This window comes from Ranitomeya variabilis, chromosome 7 (genome assembly GCF_051348905.1).
Source record: "Ranitomeya variabilis isolate aRanVar5 chromosome 7, aRanVar5.hap1, whole genome shotgun sequence".
In the NCBI taxonomy this organism is placed as follows: domain Eukaryota; kingdom Metazoa; phylum Chordata; class Amphibia; order Anura; family Dendrobatidae; genus Ranitomeya; species Ranitomeya variabilis.
The window spans coordinates 198,056,949-198,072,832 of record NC_135238.1 but is presented as its reverse complement, the minus strand read 5'-3'; the positions used below and the strand labels follow the sequence as shown (position 1 = coordinate 198,072,832).

Here is a 15,884-nt window from a genome sequence, read left to right as displayed (position 1 = left end):
TAGTGCTGGTAAAGTGGGAGATTTGTACAAGGTAAAAGGGATATTGAATAAGGAAGGCTATCACTCCATTTTGCAACGCCATGCCATACCCTGTGGACAGCGCTTGATTGGAGCCAATTTCATCCTACAACAGGACAATGACCCAAAACACACCTCCAAATTATGCAAGAACTATTTAGGGAAGAAGCAGGCAGTTGGTATTCTCTGCAATGAATTAATTCTCTTTCAATTAATTTGGCAACTCATTTGATTAATAAAAGTATGTGTTTTCATGGAAAACACAAAATTGTCTGGGTGACCCTAAACTTTGGAACCGTAGTGTATTTATCATGTAAAGCGTGATCTTGCTGCGTGTCTTCCTTTCTTCGATGATATTGCTGTTCATGGTGTGCTATGTTCTAAAATAAAATTTAATTCTAAAATTAATGGGCTATCCCTATCTGTAGAAGGTGATATCTTGCTGATCAGTGGGGATCCAACCACTGAGACTCTCACCGATCCTGAGAACGGGGCTCACAGTGGTCGGACCCCCATCCATGAGCAAGTTATCTCCTATCCTGTTGATATGTGAAACTGCTAAATAACCCTTTAATAATTAGATCCTTCAGTAGTCCTCTTTTGGCAAATTAGAAAATGTTTCAGGCACTTGTTTACCATGTTCTGGGTAAGTTGGGTGACACTGTCACAATCTATGACCACCTGTACAGTTTCCATTCACATTTTCCCAACATCTGATCCTGTATGATATAGCTAGTCAGGCTTGTCTTTGAGGAAGCAGCATGACCACCGCTTTTGGTTGGCTAGGACTGGCCAACAGGTGAACTGGTGAATCCTCCGGTGGGCCACCCATCCGTTACATGAGAAGTGCTTAGCACAGTATACTGGATGACCTATTGAAAAAAGACAGCATCTTTTCATTTATCTAAGAAACAATCTGTAGTTTATTATGTAGAAGTATATATTGAGATGACGTAAAGGAGCAGTAGCAGATTACGTAATGTGCCCAATTTTCAGGACCCGTTGTCTCAACATCGTCACAAGGGCCCCTTCCCCACTGATTATCTTACAGCTTATTCATGTTGCTTTAATTAACCTGTCATGTGTGTGTATATGTAGGAAAAGATTTGTCAATCGTCTGCTGCGGGGTAGGAAGAAGCCGGCTATGGAAGTTATTGGATTAGTCGGCTCTCTCCCTATTCTCCCTGGACGGCTTTGCATCCAATGTTTACTCCAAATCGCTGCAACAGTTAAAGCACCACTCCAGTGTTTTTGGATTTCTTCTGAGTGCTGGAGTGGTGCTTCTAGTCGGTTACCTGACCATAGTCCTATACTTACCCATCACCATCTTCACTTTCTATCGGCGCCGCCCGTTCCTGCGGCACCAACTTGTGACAGCAACTTCTGGCTGACTGAAAGTAACAGGTAGAGGTCATAAGCTCTCAATGCAAGTCTATGAGAGCCAGAACAAGACCTTCATAGACTTGCATTGAAAAGTGACCTCTGGCTCGCTCCAACAAACACTGCAGCGATCCGGTAGGTCACAAACTGCTGGAGGTGACAGTAGTGTCAGCGATAGGAGGAGAAGACGGTGATGGTAGTAAGGATAAGACCTTCAATTAGAGGCACCACTCTTAAAGTGGTACTTTAAGAGTGATACATTTATCTGCAATCATATAGCCAGACTCTGATTCATGTTGCCCATGGTTTCGACCTTCAGGACCAGTTGGGAGTCGGAGTTTTCTCAACAGATTGCGTTCTGCAAAAGAAAAAACTTTATTAAGGCTTTGTGCATACAACGTCTTTCAGGCGGAATCCGTCCAATAGCGCTGCAAAAAACGAACATAGTGCCCAGTAGTGTAAAAATGATTTTGCTATGCACATTTTCGGTCTTTTCTACTACTTCTAACCACTTAAGGATTTGGTAACCGTGAATTGCTTAAAAGAAGTAACGTTCAGTCGTCAGGTGACTGCAGGAAACCAGTCATCACAATAGTGGAAAGTATGGAGAAAAAGCTGCCACCTTTCCATTCACGTATATGTAAAATGTGCCACCGGAAACTTCCAAACATAGGGCAGGTGTAATACTTGCATGTACTTGGGGCCTCAGAATTCACACTTCTGGTGGGCTCTTCAAAAAAAAAAAAAAAAGTTCTACTTAGGATGTTACTACTGATATTTCATTATTAGTGAAAGAACTCAAAACCGTGGTTCCCGTCAATCCCTGCTTTCTACTTCTTGCCGAACATCATTCACTTGACCGCTGCAGACAGTCATTGAGCGCAGTGATCACGTGTTGATGGCCCCGTTGAAGCCACATGACACATGGTCAGTGAAGGACCTGAGTGGTCAGTGAAGAACCTGAGTAGACACTGGCTGGGAACACCGTAGCGTCAGGGGATTGAAGAGGGGGGCATGTGACGTCGCTGCAGGTAGTCGAATGCTTATTTCCTGTATCTCCCCCCCCCCCCCCCACACACACACACAGATCACAGCTGATCACAGGAGGTCTCAGCGACGCGACATCCTGTGATCGGCCATTTAACTTCTTTAACTGCATTGTCTTTTTGAGAAGCCTGATCGGTTTGGGGCAAGGAAACAGACATGTGGATGATAAAACCATTTTTTGTATTGTTTATTTGTAACATTGCTGGTAGATTAATTTGTAATATCACCGATTCACTATGGTTAGCTCTATTTATGGATTGTCACGAGGACATGCACATTTTGTTATACTTAATTTATCTGCAATAACAGAAAAAAATAATGAAAAAGAGCAAAATCCATATCTGTGCGGCTCACGTCTGCCCTACTTATGTAACGTCTACGCCGGCTGATAACCACAGCGGTGGCCTGTAGGTGAATTATGCAGCGTCTCACCGCAGACCACTGACCCGAGAGTTTCCACTCACAGGGAGCGTGCAATCGCTGTTATCAGATTGTGCCAGGATTACATTTCCCATCCTTTCATCACCTGGTCGCTTTCTGGACGACGTGACACATTTGTCCTTTCATTGATGAAAATGAGTGAAAAAGTAGTTTTATCCAAATATTTTTAAAGGGATTCTTGGACTAAAGTACAGCCTTTTCTTTTTTTTTTTGTTTGTTTGTACTTCCGGGATGTTCAAACTTTTAATTGCATCTGTTTAACACAAGGAAGATTTATATTATTTAGTTATGACCCATGATAATTTAGATACCCCCCCCAAACATTACATGGCACTAAAGCTTCCTGCAACCCTGTTACTGCTGCATATAACTCACAAATTGTTGTCTAAGGGGCACTACTGTTCCTCTGTTCTGACTTCATATAGGAGAGTTTTATTTTTTGTTTGATTTGTATATTCAAACCGGATGTGTACAGATTTGAAGAACAAAATAAGCATTGGTTTTTGGGAAGAATAATACTATAATGCGGTGCTATACCGCAGCTCATGGAGTATTCATGTGTAGGCTCTTCGGACCCTATAAGAACCTTGCAATCAAGGGGTTATACAGCCAATTAAAGTTGGTGGGCTAAAGGCAGTCTGGCAGATTAGCTTTCCACTCTCACAAGATCTGCAGTCTCTTCAGTGTTTACATCGGCTTTTGCAGGTTGGTTTGTAGTTGCCTACATTGTGCTTAAAGGGAATCTGTCAGCAGGGTTTTGCTATGAAATCTGAGAACAGCGTGATGACCCTTATTCCAGCGATGTGTCACTTACTGGGCTGTATTTTACTCTTTCAATATAATCAGTGTTTTATCAGCAGGAGATTATCGCTACAGGACTAGTTGTCTCATGCCTCCTAGTCCAGCCCCACCGCTGATTAGCGGCTTTTTGTCAATGTACAGTGTACACTGAAAGCTGCACCCAGTAAAGTAAGCAATACCTCACTAAAATCAGGGTCTCTGTCCCTACATCATGCTGCTGTCAGATATCCTAGCAAAAAAGCTGCTGACGGATTTCCTTTAAAGGTTTATTCCTAAACTCCCCACCCCCAATAAAAAATTATAGTGGATAACTTGCTGATCATTGGTTATCTGGCTTCTGAAAACCCGAAAAATTGGGCTCCCTAGCACCTCTGCTCCATAAAAGACAAAGCTACAGTGTCTTGGTGTCTAGATCAGTGGTGTTGGACCCCTATTGATCAGCAAGCTAAGCTTTAGGGGATATTTGTTGTTTTGGTACTAACCCTTTAATAGCGGTAGTGCAAGATATTGTACTTTTTCCTATGCATTGCAAAAGGACAGTAATAAGGCGTGCAGGCAAGTACAAGTCATCCTCCAAACTGATGTGCTGCAGCTCTTCAGAGTTCGAGATCCGGCCATCCTGTTAAAAAAAACAAAAAAAAACAAAAACAAAACTGGAGTCCCTTTAAAAGTTGACTCATGACTTTGTAGCATTGCTCACAATGCCACTGATTATAGAGTACAAAAACTCTTCGCTCTCACATGATTGGGGTCTCTTGGGCCTGTTTATGGTAATGTTTTCAATAAATAAATAAATATATATAAAAAAATTTTTAATTTAATATATTATGCAACTACTGTAATGTGATCTAGATTTGTTTTGCCATTTGCAGGGGTTGTCCAGGCTCTGTGACTAAAGACTTGCGAATCTTCACAGCACCCAATATGCACACTGTCGGGATTCCTCGGTGTTGGGAGCTGGCTGGTGTGTGACCGCAGTATATGATTTACATATATGAGGTCACATGCCGACTAGACGTGCACGGCCTCACTCAGTACAAGTGAATTGAGAGAGTCCGGACACTTCTAGTCGTAGTGAGACCAAAAGTATGCAATTCACATACTCTCCCTGTGGCGGCACCGGAGATTCCTGAGAGCGAGCAGTGTGCGCGCTGTGAGGATTCACAAGACTGCAGTCACATAGGTTTGAGCCCCAAGTCTGGACAACCCCTTTAAGTTTGTGGATCTCTGTATAATGCCATTGCCTCTTATATAATTGTACGTTGGTGACAGTTTTTTGTCCCCCTTTTTCTTGCAGAGATGTGCTCCTGCCTCAATTCGCCTTATGGACAATGCACAGTTTCAGTTTGGTGAGTTTGCTTAGTAAAGATTGTGCTGATGTAATGCTGTTAGGGGCTCATGTATCCAGTTCTCGATGTGTCTGAGGATATAATCCGGTAGCAGCGTTTTGCAGAGTGGCGGACTTGTTTTGCAATCAATACCAATCAATATGTAATTATTTTAACCCTCGGAATGTCTTGTTAATATGCCGTCCACTTATCTGAAAACTTCAGTTAGGGACTGAAACCTTAATTAGTGAACAGTCACTGTACTGTATTTGATTGAGGAAACCAATGGACTTCAGGGAAATAACGCAAGTAATGTATAGGAGAGCACCTAGTTGTTGTCATACATGTAATCTTCATGGGAGGAGGTTGGTATATTGTGATGAAGAGCCTGCATTATGACTGTGCTGACCCCCTGCCCTCAGTAGGAATCTGTTAAACCAGCAGCTCGGCTCATAGTGCTGGCCAGTATAGAGGCCCACCATTAAGATCTTCAGTAGCATAAATGAATGGCTTTGGCTAATTTTTAACCAGAACTCTCTCCAGCTGCAAATTGCTAAATCCTAACAGTGTGTAGTAAGCACACTGTCAGGATTCCACTGTTTCCTGCTCGAGCAGATGGGTCAAGTGACTGCCGGTAAGTGATTTCAGCATAGCCGCAGTCCCACAGCATCTAGCTTCTCTCAATAGAGCAGTGAGACAAGCAAAACTGTGCTGTTATGTGTTCACCCACTCGATCAGGAAACAGAATGGAATCCTGACACTGTGCACGTTACACAGTCAGAATTCGGCAATCTGCAGTCACTTAGTGATTGCAGAAAGTTAGACTGAAGCTCCGAAAACCCCTTTTAATGAAATTTGAGGAATCACATTTTCAATTTAAGTGTATTAACAGAAACGCCTCAAAGAGGATCTGTCGCCCCTTCTGATATCAACGTCATTTTTTTCATTAAATAATAATTCTGGAGCATCATTATAATATTGGAACAGGGAAGGGTCAAATTAATGAAGTGGGGTGACGGGTCTGTCTAATGAGATGTGGTTTTAAAGCACGCTTAAAAATGTGAGGGCTAGGTATTAATCAGATTGTCAGGGGTAGTGCATTCCAGAAAACTGGCGCAGCATGAGAAAAGTCTTGGAGACTGAAGTGACAGGTTTATGGAGAATATTAGTCTTGGATCAGATAGCAGAATGGAGAGTACAGGTAAGGTGGTAGATGGAGACGATGAAGGAGAGGTATGGTGGTGCAGAACTGGGGAGAGCTTTGTGTGTGAGAGGCAGACGTTTATATTGTACTCTGAAGCTGATGGGTAACCAGTGTAATGACTGGCACAAGTTGGAGGCATTGGTGTAGTGGCTGGACAGAATTACAACCCTTGCTGCCGCATTCAGGATGGGTTGGAGAGGAGAAGGGTTAGTGAGAGGAAGACCAAGAGAGTTACAGTAGTCTAGACGAGAATGAATAAGAGAGACCGTAAGAGTTTTTGCAGTTTCAAAGGTGAGAAAAGGTCGGATTTTGGAGATGGGTTTTTAAGGTGTAGGTGACATGAGTGAGTGATTGTATATGGGGAGCAAAGGAAAGTTGTGTGTCAAAAATCACCCCAAGACAGTGAGCATGGTGCTTGAGACTTATGGATCACCCAAGGAAATTGCATCATCGGGTTTTGGTAGGTTAGTAGAGGGAGGAAACAAGAGACATTGATTTTTGGAGAGATTCAGGAGCAGAATAATATGACGAGACCCTGATTACATTGTTGTATCACTTAGTTTACCAGGTGCAACAGTTGTGTCAGAATCAGAGTTTTTTTGATGTATCAAGAAGCAGAGCGCCAAAAGCTGCCTCCTCCCACACCACAGCCCTCTGTGTACATTGTATATCGACAGTAAGCTGGTGGTAATCAGTGCTGAGGGAGTGACTGGACCGGGATGCACGTGAGATGTAGTCCTGTAGTGCTAATCTACTGCTAAACCACTAAAACATGAATTGTATTAAAACAGCACACAGCCTAATAAGTGGCACATCGCTGAAATCAGGGTCTCAACTCCTACCTCTTGCTGCTCTCCAATTACATAGCATAAACCTGCTGATTGATTCCCTTTAACAACAAACGTTGACTATCGCCAATATATTCTGCAGGACTTAACAATAGAACAAGTAACAAAAGATAAGCGATACAAAAATATACATTTTTTTTTTCAGTTGAATCTCGTCCCTTGTTAAATACTCTATTCTCTTCTAAAAGAGGGAACCTGCCTAGAACAGGGGTCAGCAAGCCATGGCATGCATGCCACAGATGGTACGTGGGTATCTGGCACCCTGTAAGGTGCAGAGATCCTGTGCTCTGGAACCCACAATACGGGGCACTGCTAAATTGCTCACAGGTGGAAGGTAATGGGGTTTATAGCCACATATGCGTGACTGCTGAAGGAACGACATGAGTTGCACTGTTATGGGATGGTTTCTGGTGGGATTACGTCCTGTATAAGAGTCGCCTAACCCTGCAGCCAGACCGTTGCCAGTGCTAGCAGAGACCATCAGAGCAGCAGGGATTAGAAGTGGTAAATAACAGTTTTTTTTTTTTTTTTTTTTTTCAGTTTATATGGAACCTTTACTATGGAAAATGTCTTGAATTGTGCTTGTGTAGATGGAGGATCCCCAATTGTGTGGATCAATACTTATTCACTGGTTTCGCCTACCAGCATCTGTTACACTGACTAGTGAAGAAATTGCTGTTTCTGTCCTTTTTCTTAAAGGGAACCTGTCACCCCCAAAATCGAGGGTGTGCTAAGCCCACCGGCATCAGGGGCTTATCTACAGCATTCTGGAATGCTGTAGATAAGCCCCCGATGTATCCTGAAAGATGAGAAATAAAGGTTATATTATACTCACCCAGGGGCGGTCCGGTCCGATGGGTGTTGCGGTCCGGGTCCGGCGCCTCCCATCTTCAGATGACGTCCTCTTCTGGTCTTCACGCTGCGGCTCCGGCGCAGGCGTACTTTATCTTCCCTGTTGAGGGCAGAGCAAAGTACTGCAGTGCACAGGTGCTGGGCCTCTCTGACCTTCCCCGGCGCCTGCGCACTGCAGTACTTTGCTCTGCCCTCACTCAACAGGGCAGACAAAGTACGCCTGCGCAGGAGCCGTGGCAGGAAGACCAGAAGAGGACGACGTCATCGTAAGAAGATGGGAGGCCCCGGATCGGACCGCGACGCCCACCGGATCGGACCGCCTGCCCAGGTAAGTATAATCTAACCTCTTTTTCTCATCTTTTAGGATACATCGGGAGCCTATCAACAGCATTACAGAATGCTGTAGATAAGCCCCTGATGCCGGTGGGTTTAGCTCACCCTCGATTTTGGGGGTGACAGGTTCCCTTTAATGTAAACCATTAAAAGGATCATCTTTAGACAGACCTGTTATAAAGTTCTGGAAGGGTATTCTAAATAAATTCCTATCCTCTGTTAAAAAATAGTTTATTTTAACCCTGTATCTTCCTGCAATCAGGTCGTTGTGACATACGAGGGAGTGGAATATTGTGGGGTTGATCTGCAATCGTGCCTTACTATATACATATTGAGTTTAGTTAGAATACGTCCACATTGACATCATTCACTCTTGGGGCATATGTAAAAATTCAGGGACCCAAGAGTGAATATCCACACCTATTCTGCTTATATTTAGTGGACGATTGTAGCAAAAATGTATTGTTTAAAACAGAAATTCCCCTTGAAAAAATGCCTTGGGCTGCCAATGGGTGTCACCGTTCACCCTACCCTATTTAACCGCTTAGATGCCAGGGTTACTGTTCACTGTGGCATCTAAGGGTTTACACTGCTGTGATCAGAGTTGGCTTACAAAATCCTCATGACTTATGTAGTACATGTACAGTAGAAGTTGGGAGAATGGGCTAGGGCCATTTGCTCACAGTCCCATAGTAGTTGCCTGGCTCAATGTCATAGGCCTCCGATTCACACACTTCATAAAGACGGACACCTAATGAAGGCCACAAGAATCCTTTATCTCTGATCGGGCTGGTATACCTTGATATGCCCACCAGTGACCACTTCTAGGGCCATGTAATTGTGACCTTATCCTCAATCACAAATTTATATGACAATGAACTGGGTAGATTGATAAATGAATAAGATGCTGCCTCTGTCTGTACATAGTGATTCCAGTATTTTGTGGCAAGTACTGCCCATATAAGAGGGTGGTGGCCCACCAGAGGATTCTCCTGTCTCCTGCTGGCCAGTCCTAGGATATTGTGGCAAGTACTGCCCATATGAGAGGGTGGTGGCCCACCGGAGGATTGTCCTGTTCTCCTGCCAGCCAGTCCTAGGATATTGTGGCAAGTACTGCCCATATGAGAGGGTGGTGGCCCACTGGAGGATTCTCCTGTTCTCCTGCCAGCCAGTCCTAGGATATTGTGGCAAGTACTGCCCATATGAGAGGGTGGTGGCCCACCGGAGGATTCTCCTGCCAGCCAGTCCTAGGATATTGTGGCAAGTACTGCCCATATGAGAGGGTGGTGGCCCACCGGAGGATTGTCCTGTTCTCCTGCCAGCCAGTCCTAGGATATTGTGGCAAGTACTGCCCATATGAGAGGGTGGTGGCCCACTGGAGGATTCTCCTGTTCTCCTGCCTGCCAGTCCAAGCCTGAATAAAGGAATCTGCTGCACTGCTCAATATAGAGACTTTCCAAAAAGCAACCCATACACTGTGTAGTATGTGTTACTTCCATATGGAGCCTATGGAGAACATATGCTGGTCTATGGCTGTACCGCGGCATGCATTAGGGACATTCACCAAACCTACGTCAGAATAGACCCTAAACTGTAGGTCACTTCTCTCATTTCCACACTACGTCCACCATTCAGCCTAAATGTGATATAACCATGTCCGGTATACAGACACGTGTTGCCACCTTACGTTTTTTTCTAGTTCTGCCCAAGCCTGCTATGTACTTATAAGACGTAGACATCGCAATCTTTGGTATTAGGGCCAAGACCAGGAACATCTGCCAAAGCCTCCTTTTATCTCTGCTCACATGTAGAGCTTCCCAGGCCTATAGGATATTTTATGGGGTATGAATGTCTGTTTTGTTTCCCACCAATTCGAAGTCTTACTTGGCATGGCTTTAGCAAGAAGCAGCTTTTACATTTAACCCTTCCATTGTCAGCCTGGCCAGGCTTTTACTTAAATGCAACCCGTAGAACATCCCAGCCTGACAATGAAAGAGCAGGAACGCATTTACCCCCTTATAATTCTGCCCCCAAAAATGAGTTGAACCTGTATGCTTTCTCATTGAACGTTCATCACAGCCGCCTGCTCATTTATATTTGATTTATTTGTGCATGTATGTATTTTTATTTTACAGGGCATGCTCTTAAACCTCAGGTGGCCTCAATTTTTACTTCATTTTTGGATGGGTTAAAAAAATTCTACATCACAAAGGTACAGTTTTTTGTGTCTGTGTGTTTTTAAAACTTTTTATTTTTATTTTTTGTCATGCCGCCAATCAGACGTTGCAAAAATGTCAGTAGCATGTACGTGGGGCACATACTGCTCTTAGCTTCTAGCGGTAGTAAACTACCCGTGACTGAGCATTGAATTCCGAGCATTATCCTGCTGAGCCCGTAAAGGCTTCCTATTAAATGTAGCATCATAATTTTACCAAAGTACTGTTCAGCGTGTATGCACCCAGCAGCAGCTCCCCGCACTCGGCGTGTGCCATGAGGCGGACAACGCACGTTGGTCCCTGGGTGGAACGTGCACCGATGACCCTTGATGTAACGCAGGATGAATTAGTGGCTTCTATACCGTAGGTCCCTATCAGTCATGCGGTATTTTGTAGCCTTGTTGCATGTTTCTTCTCAACCTTTCTTGCCATGAGATCCACACCTTGCTCCGAGATGGTCACAAGCCATATTCTAGGTGGAAACATTTATTTTATTAAAGCCCCTTGTGTGCCCCTTTGGAATTTTATTATTCCCTAAATAGCCCCTTGTAAATTATGCCCCATGTGCCCATTTATAAAGTTATGGAGGCAGACTTGCCCTCTTATAACTTGGAAAAGGAGTTTAAACCTGAGAAAAGCCCTCCGCAGTTGGTATACCTCCAAGATGATCTGTACTTGGAAACCGAGAAATACGCCCACCAGACCGGGTTGTGTTAGTTGGAAGCACAACACTGATATCCGGGTAGTGCACCATCTGCAATCCCGGAAGCGTACACCACCAACAAAGGCGGAAAAAGGCAGGATGCGTCACAGAGGTTGCCGATCTGGTAGTTGACTATTCCTTTAGAATGTAGTAATGCTGCATTTGCCCCATTATAAAGTGGTAATGCTGGATGTGCCCACTTATAAAGTAGAAATGCCGCATCTGCCCCCTTAGAAAGTATCAGCACTCAGGGGGGCATAATTGCTTTAAGGTGCCACCTTAATGGTAATAATGCCGTCTGAGTGCCCCATAGCAATTAATAATGCCCACTAAGTGCCCCCCTTCAGAAATAGTAAGCATGAAATTGGTGTTGACCGATGTAACCTGCCATACCACAAGTAATCTGCCAAAGGGGTCATCGGAAATTGGCAAAAGGGAAAAAAAAGGATCTTTTTGGGCCTGGTGGCACTAAAACTGCAACATCAAACACCGCCCAGTGCCGGGGGCAATAGTTGTTTTTTTTCTGATTGCCAATTTTTAGTTATTTTTTTGTTAAAGTTAATTCATTAAGGCAACTCCAGGTACCTCGACACCCCCCCACACACCCCATTGCACTCCCAAGTTAATTAGCATGCGGCTTCATTTCTCAGCACTGACATTTGGATTTACCACTAAACGGACATCGGTTTTTTTTTATTGGCTTATTTCTGCCACTCTAGATTCAATTAATATATAATAGTAATATCGTCCTGACTAGTTCCTTTTCAGTTAAGAAAAAAAAAAAGTCATTGACATAAATTAAAAAGAGTTATATGAAGGTGGAAAAAATTCTGATTTTTTTTTATTTTTCTATATAGAGAAACACAATCACTCTTTCGTGGTATTACATTTGGACTTTCTGGGCAGGAATTCAACATCGTCCTGCTATAATACTTTTTATGGTACTCTAATAAAGCCTGGCGTTTTTTTGGGTCACCACCTTCGCCGACACTTTCTACACTCGTGTGTACAAATAATATTTTGAAATCCAAGTCTCAGTGCCGGGGACCATTGTACCTTCAGGTTCTGGGTCTGTGATCCCTCTCCTGATTGTAGTGTGTGATCTAGAGTCCCACCACTTACTGAAGCCACCTACGCCTACAGTGGATCTGAAGGTTCTCGAAAGCTAAGCCGAATACAGGCATGAGATGGTCAAAAGTAAGAACCTGTTGGCCGACAGCGGATTCCCAGGACTCCACCTCTATGATGCCTTCTTGCCCAAGGAAGAAAGTCTCTATTTTTCAGTGGTCAAAAGGAAATCGGGGTCAACGTGCCAATCCCGAGAAATTTCAAACTTTGTTGGAACCCATTTGATCTTAAGAATTATTAAAAAAAATTGTATCAGAGGAATTCTATTCTTACTTAGAATAATAACCAGTAGTCCCAAATGGAGCGTCCATCGTTTGTGAAATTCTCTAATTATCCAGAAGGGACCGCACTACAATTGGAAAGAGTGGATCATAACATCTTTTAATGGACTTAGTTAATTATTATTATTATTATTTATTTATTTTTTTAAGTATGGAAAGAAATGATTTTCAACTAATGAGTTAAATTATTTTAATGTGGAATTGTGTTTCCGGTCTTATTATCTAATTAAAGCCTCGTGCAATTCCACTTTACGGTTTTATGTAGAAAGTACAACTAAAAACCGTCAGTCCTGGGAGAAGCCCCTCATGTTTTATTTTTTGGCAGACAATGTAGAACACAGATTCTTCAGGGGTTTCCATTTTCTGATTAAATGTTTAAAGGATAAATGCTAATTAGAGCTGAGCCTTAAAATGCATCTGACCCCGGCACCTTCACACCGGATGAGGCTGTTGTGTTGACCTCAACAATCTGGCGCATCAGTTCTGTAGAAATTGTGAAGCTTTAGGTTGCTAGATAAGCTGTCATTTTACAGAATCGCAACTAAAGGGAACGTGAAACCTCCACCAGGAAATCGGGGCACCGTTCAGCGGGTGCAAGAGCAAAATTATTAAAGGGGATAGTATAAAAGGATATAGGATATTCATTTTCCTGCTCTTGCTGTCAGTTAAAGGGGATGTCCCATAAATAACCTACATGTCTGACTTTTAGGACCCCACTTATCACAGCATGGATTCTTTTTAAATGTCCACAAGCCGAGATGCTAAATATTTAAATAAATTGATAAATGCGCCGGCACACTGTTCCGGAAGTATTTCTCTGTGTTCCGGGACATAGTGCGCCGGCGCATGCGCAGTAATGCTTTTCAGCTTTGCCCGCAGATGGGCAAAGCATACTGCGATGGCGCGAGACAAGATTGCATTGCGCACGCGCAAACTATGGAGGACGCCTACTCCAATTCCGGAAAATATTACGGAGAGCGGGGAAGGATGGGGTGGAGGAAAGAAGACGAAACACCGCCCATCTAACCGGACACAGGGTATTTACATAGCCCTCCAAATTCAGGTGACAGAGTCCCTTTAATCAAACTCTGTATTAAAAGGTGTTGTGTCCATAGTTGCTCCGATTACTGGAGTTGTTCTGATAATGTCTGGTGACACTGAAGGGAAAACCTAAGGACACTGCCAATCTACAGGATTCCCTTACTGTTGCTGAAATAACAGAAATCCTGACAAGAAAACGGCGTAATCTGAACAGTTCCATTGTCCGCCTCGTCATGGCTGAGGGAAAAGGTTTTAGGAGGTGGTAAAGAGGTTGTGCAGTCTTCTAATAAGTTTGCAGTCACTCAGTGTGTGACGTGTAGGCCGCCAGGTGTCTCCGGTATTGCCGGTGAGAGCAGGTGCTCACCTGACCACAAGTATGCGATTTGTAAATTTCCTGTTACATTTCGACTAGACTTGCTCAGCTTCTTTCAGGACAAGTGAATTGAGCACGTCTAGTCGGCATGTGATCGCAGGAATGCACATCACATACATGAGTGCCCACTTTTACAGGGAATCCTGAAGGTGACGTGCTGAGATTTTTTGTGTTATTTTTCTATGTTCAGTGTTCTTTGATGTTGATAAATCATTTAGAAATCACATGACCGAAAACCATTAAGAAAGCACAGTAAGGATCCCCCCAAATTATATGGTTGTACAGAAAGATATATGGGCTACAAAGTATTTCTGGAATTTAGCTAATGGTTTTACCTCTTAAAGGGAATCTGTCACCAGATTTTTGCTCTCTAAACTGAGACCAGTATAATTTCGAGACAAAGACCCTGATTCTAGCGATGTGTCGCTTACTGGGCTGCTTGCTGTAGTCTTGATAAAATAACGTTTCTCTGCTGCAGATTTTCAAGCTGAGCTCTGTATAAACCCACCCGCACCACTGTTTAAGAGCTTTCTGTGTACACTGTGCATAGGCAGAAAACTAGTTGCAGTTATACAGTGCCCAGCATTCAGAGAATGTGGAACTCCACAGCAGAGAAGAGAGTTACCGTATTTTATCAAAACTGCAGCGAGCAGCCCAATAAGTGATATATCGCTGAAATCGGGGTCTCTGCCCCTATATCAATAACCTGGTGAGTGATTCTCTTTAAAGTGATCTTTACAGTGGCTAACCAAATCGCTCTAGTAATTATGATGCGAGTCTGGAGTTTTTGTCCACAAGAATAGGGCTATAGGTTGTGCTTTATGTCCAAATTTTGCTGAATTCTCACTGAAAATCATTATTTTTTATTGCAGCCCCCTTGTCTTATAGGTAAATTCTAAGACCAGAATAGGGTTTCATTAGTCATGTTTCTAAAAAAAATCACTCAATGCCTTAAATTCTGCTGCTTTCTTTTACAGTTTAAAGGATTTGATCCAAATCATCTTTGTGTCGCCACGTTATTGTTCGAAGGTGATCGCGAGAAGGTCCTGCAACACGAGAAACAAGTGTATGACATCGCTGCAAAGTTTGGGTGTGTACACGGGGCTTTTTTATTTCCTCTTTTATGTCTTTTTTTTGCCTAATTTAAAGTAAAACAAAAGCCCTGCCAAAAATGTGCGGTCTGTAAAACAGTGCTCCATTACAAGGTTATGTAGGTGGCAGCCATATGTTTTTCACAAACTTGACCCCTTTTCATTTTTTGTGTCCGTTTTTTTTGCTCCCCTTCTTCCCAGAGCCATAACTCCTTTTTTATTTTTCCGTCAATATGGCCATGGGAGGGCTTTTTTTTTTGCGGGACGAGTTGTATTTTCAATGACACCTTTGATTTTTACCAAATAACGTGCTGGAAAACAGGAAAGAAGTTCCAAGGGCGGTGAAATTGCAAAAAGTGATTGCATGTCCATTTACTGAGTATGTATGGGAAGCACTGCTAATTTGGAGAAGAAGCGACCTACCAAGTATATAGTTACATGTAAAAAGATTTATGTACAGCGGAAACGGCATCAATCACCTGCCGGTATTTCTCGCACGCAGTGATTTACCAACCTGAACTCCAGTAGCAAAGGAGAATGTGCCTTCAGTAATGTATCTCGGACTCCTATGGAGCCGTGTAATGACCTGCTTGTCGGAAGCAGCACTACGGTTTGTCTTAAGTGCTTTACATCTGAGAATATGCATATTGCCTGCTATTAGGCGTCGTGACGCTCAGGGCATGATTTCTCGCCCAGGCTTTGGAAATGTATGAAACGTACGTTCATTTGTCCTGTGTCACATCCAGTGTTACAAGGGTGAGCGCGTTCACTCTCCTCGCTCTGGTGTATCGGGCTTGTG

The 15,884-nt window shown here is 43.3% G+C and overlaps 1 protein-coding gene across 1 annotated transcript in view; it reads left to right on the top strand.

Moving 5' to 3' along the window:
- Positions 1-15,884, top strand: part of AGPS (alkylglycerone phosphate synthase) — a 176,923-nt gene that overhangs the window by 104,121 nt on the left and 56,918 nt on the right. The window contains exons 12-14 of the mRNA XM_077272628.1: positions 4,985-5,036; positions 10,388-10,464; positions 14,972-15,084. Of these exons, the coding sequence (XP_077128743.1) occupies positions 4,985-5,036; positions 10,388-10,464; positions 14,972-15,084 (242 nt within the window). The remainder of the gene's footprint in view (positions 1-4,984; positions 5,037-10,387; positions 10,465-14,971; positions 15,085-15,884) is intronic.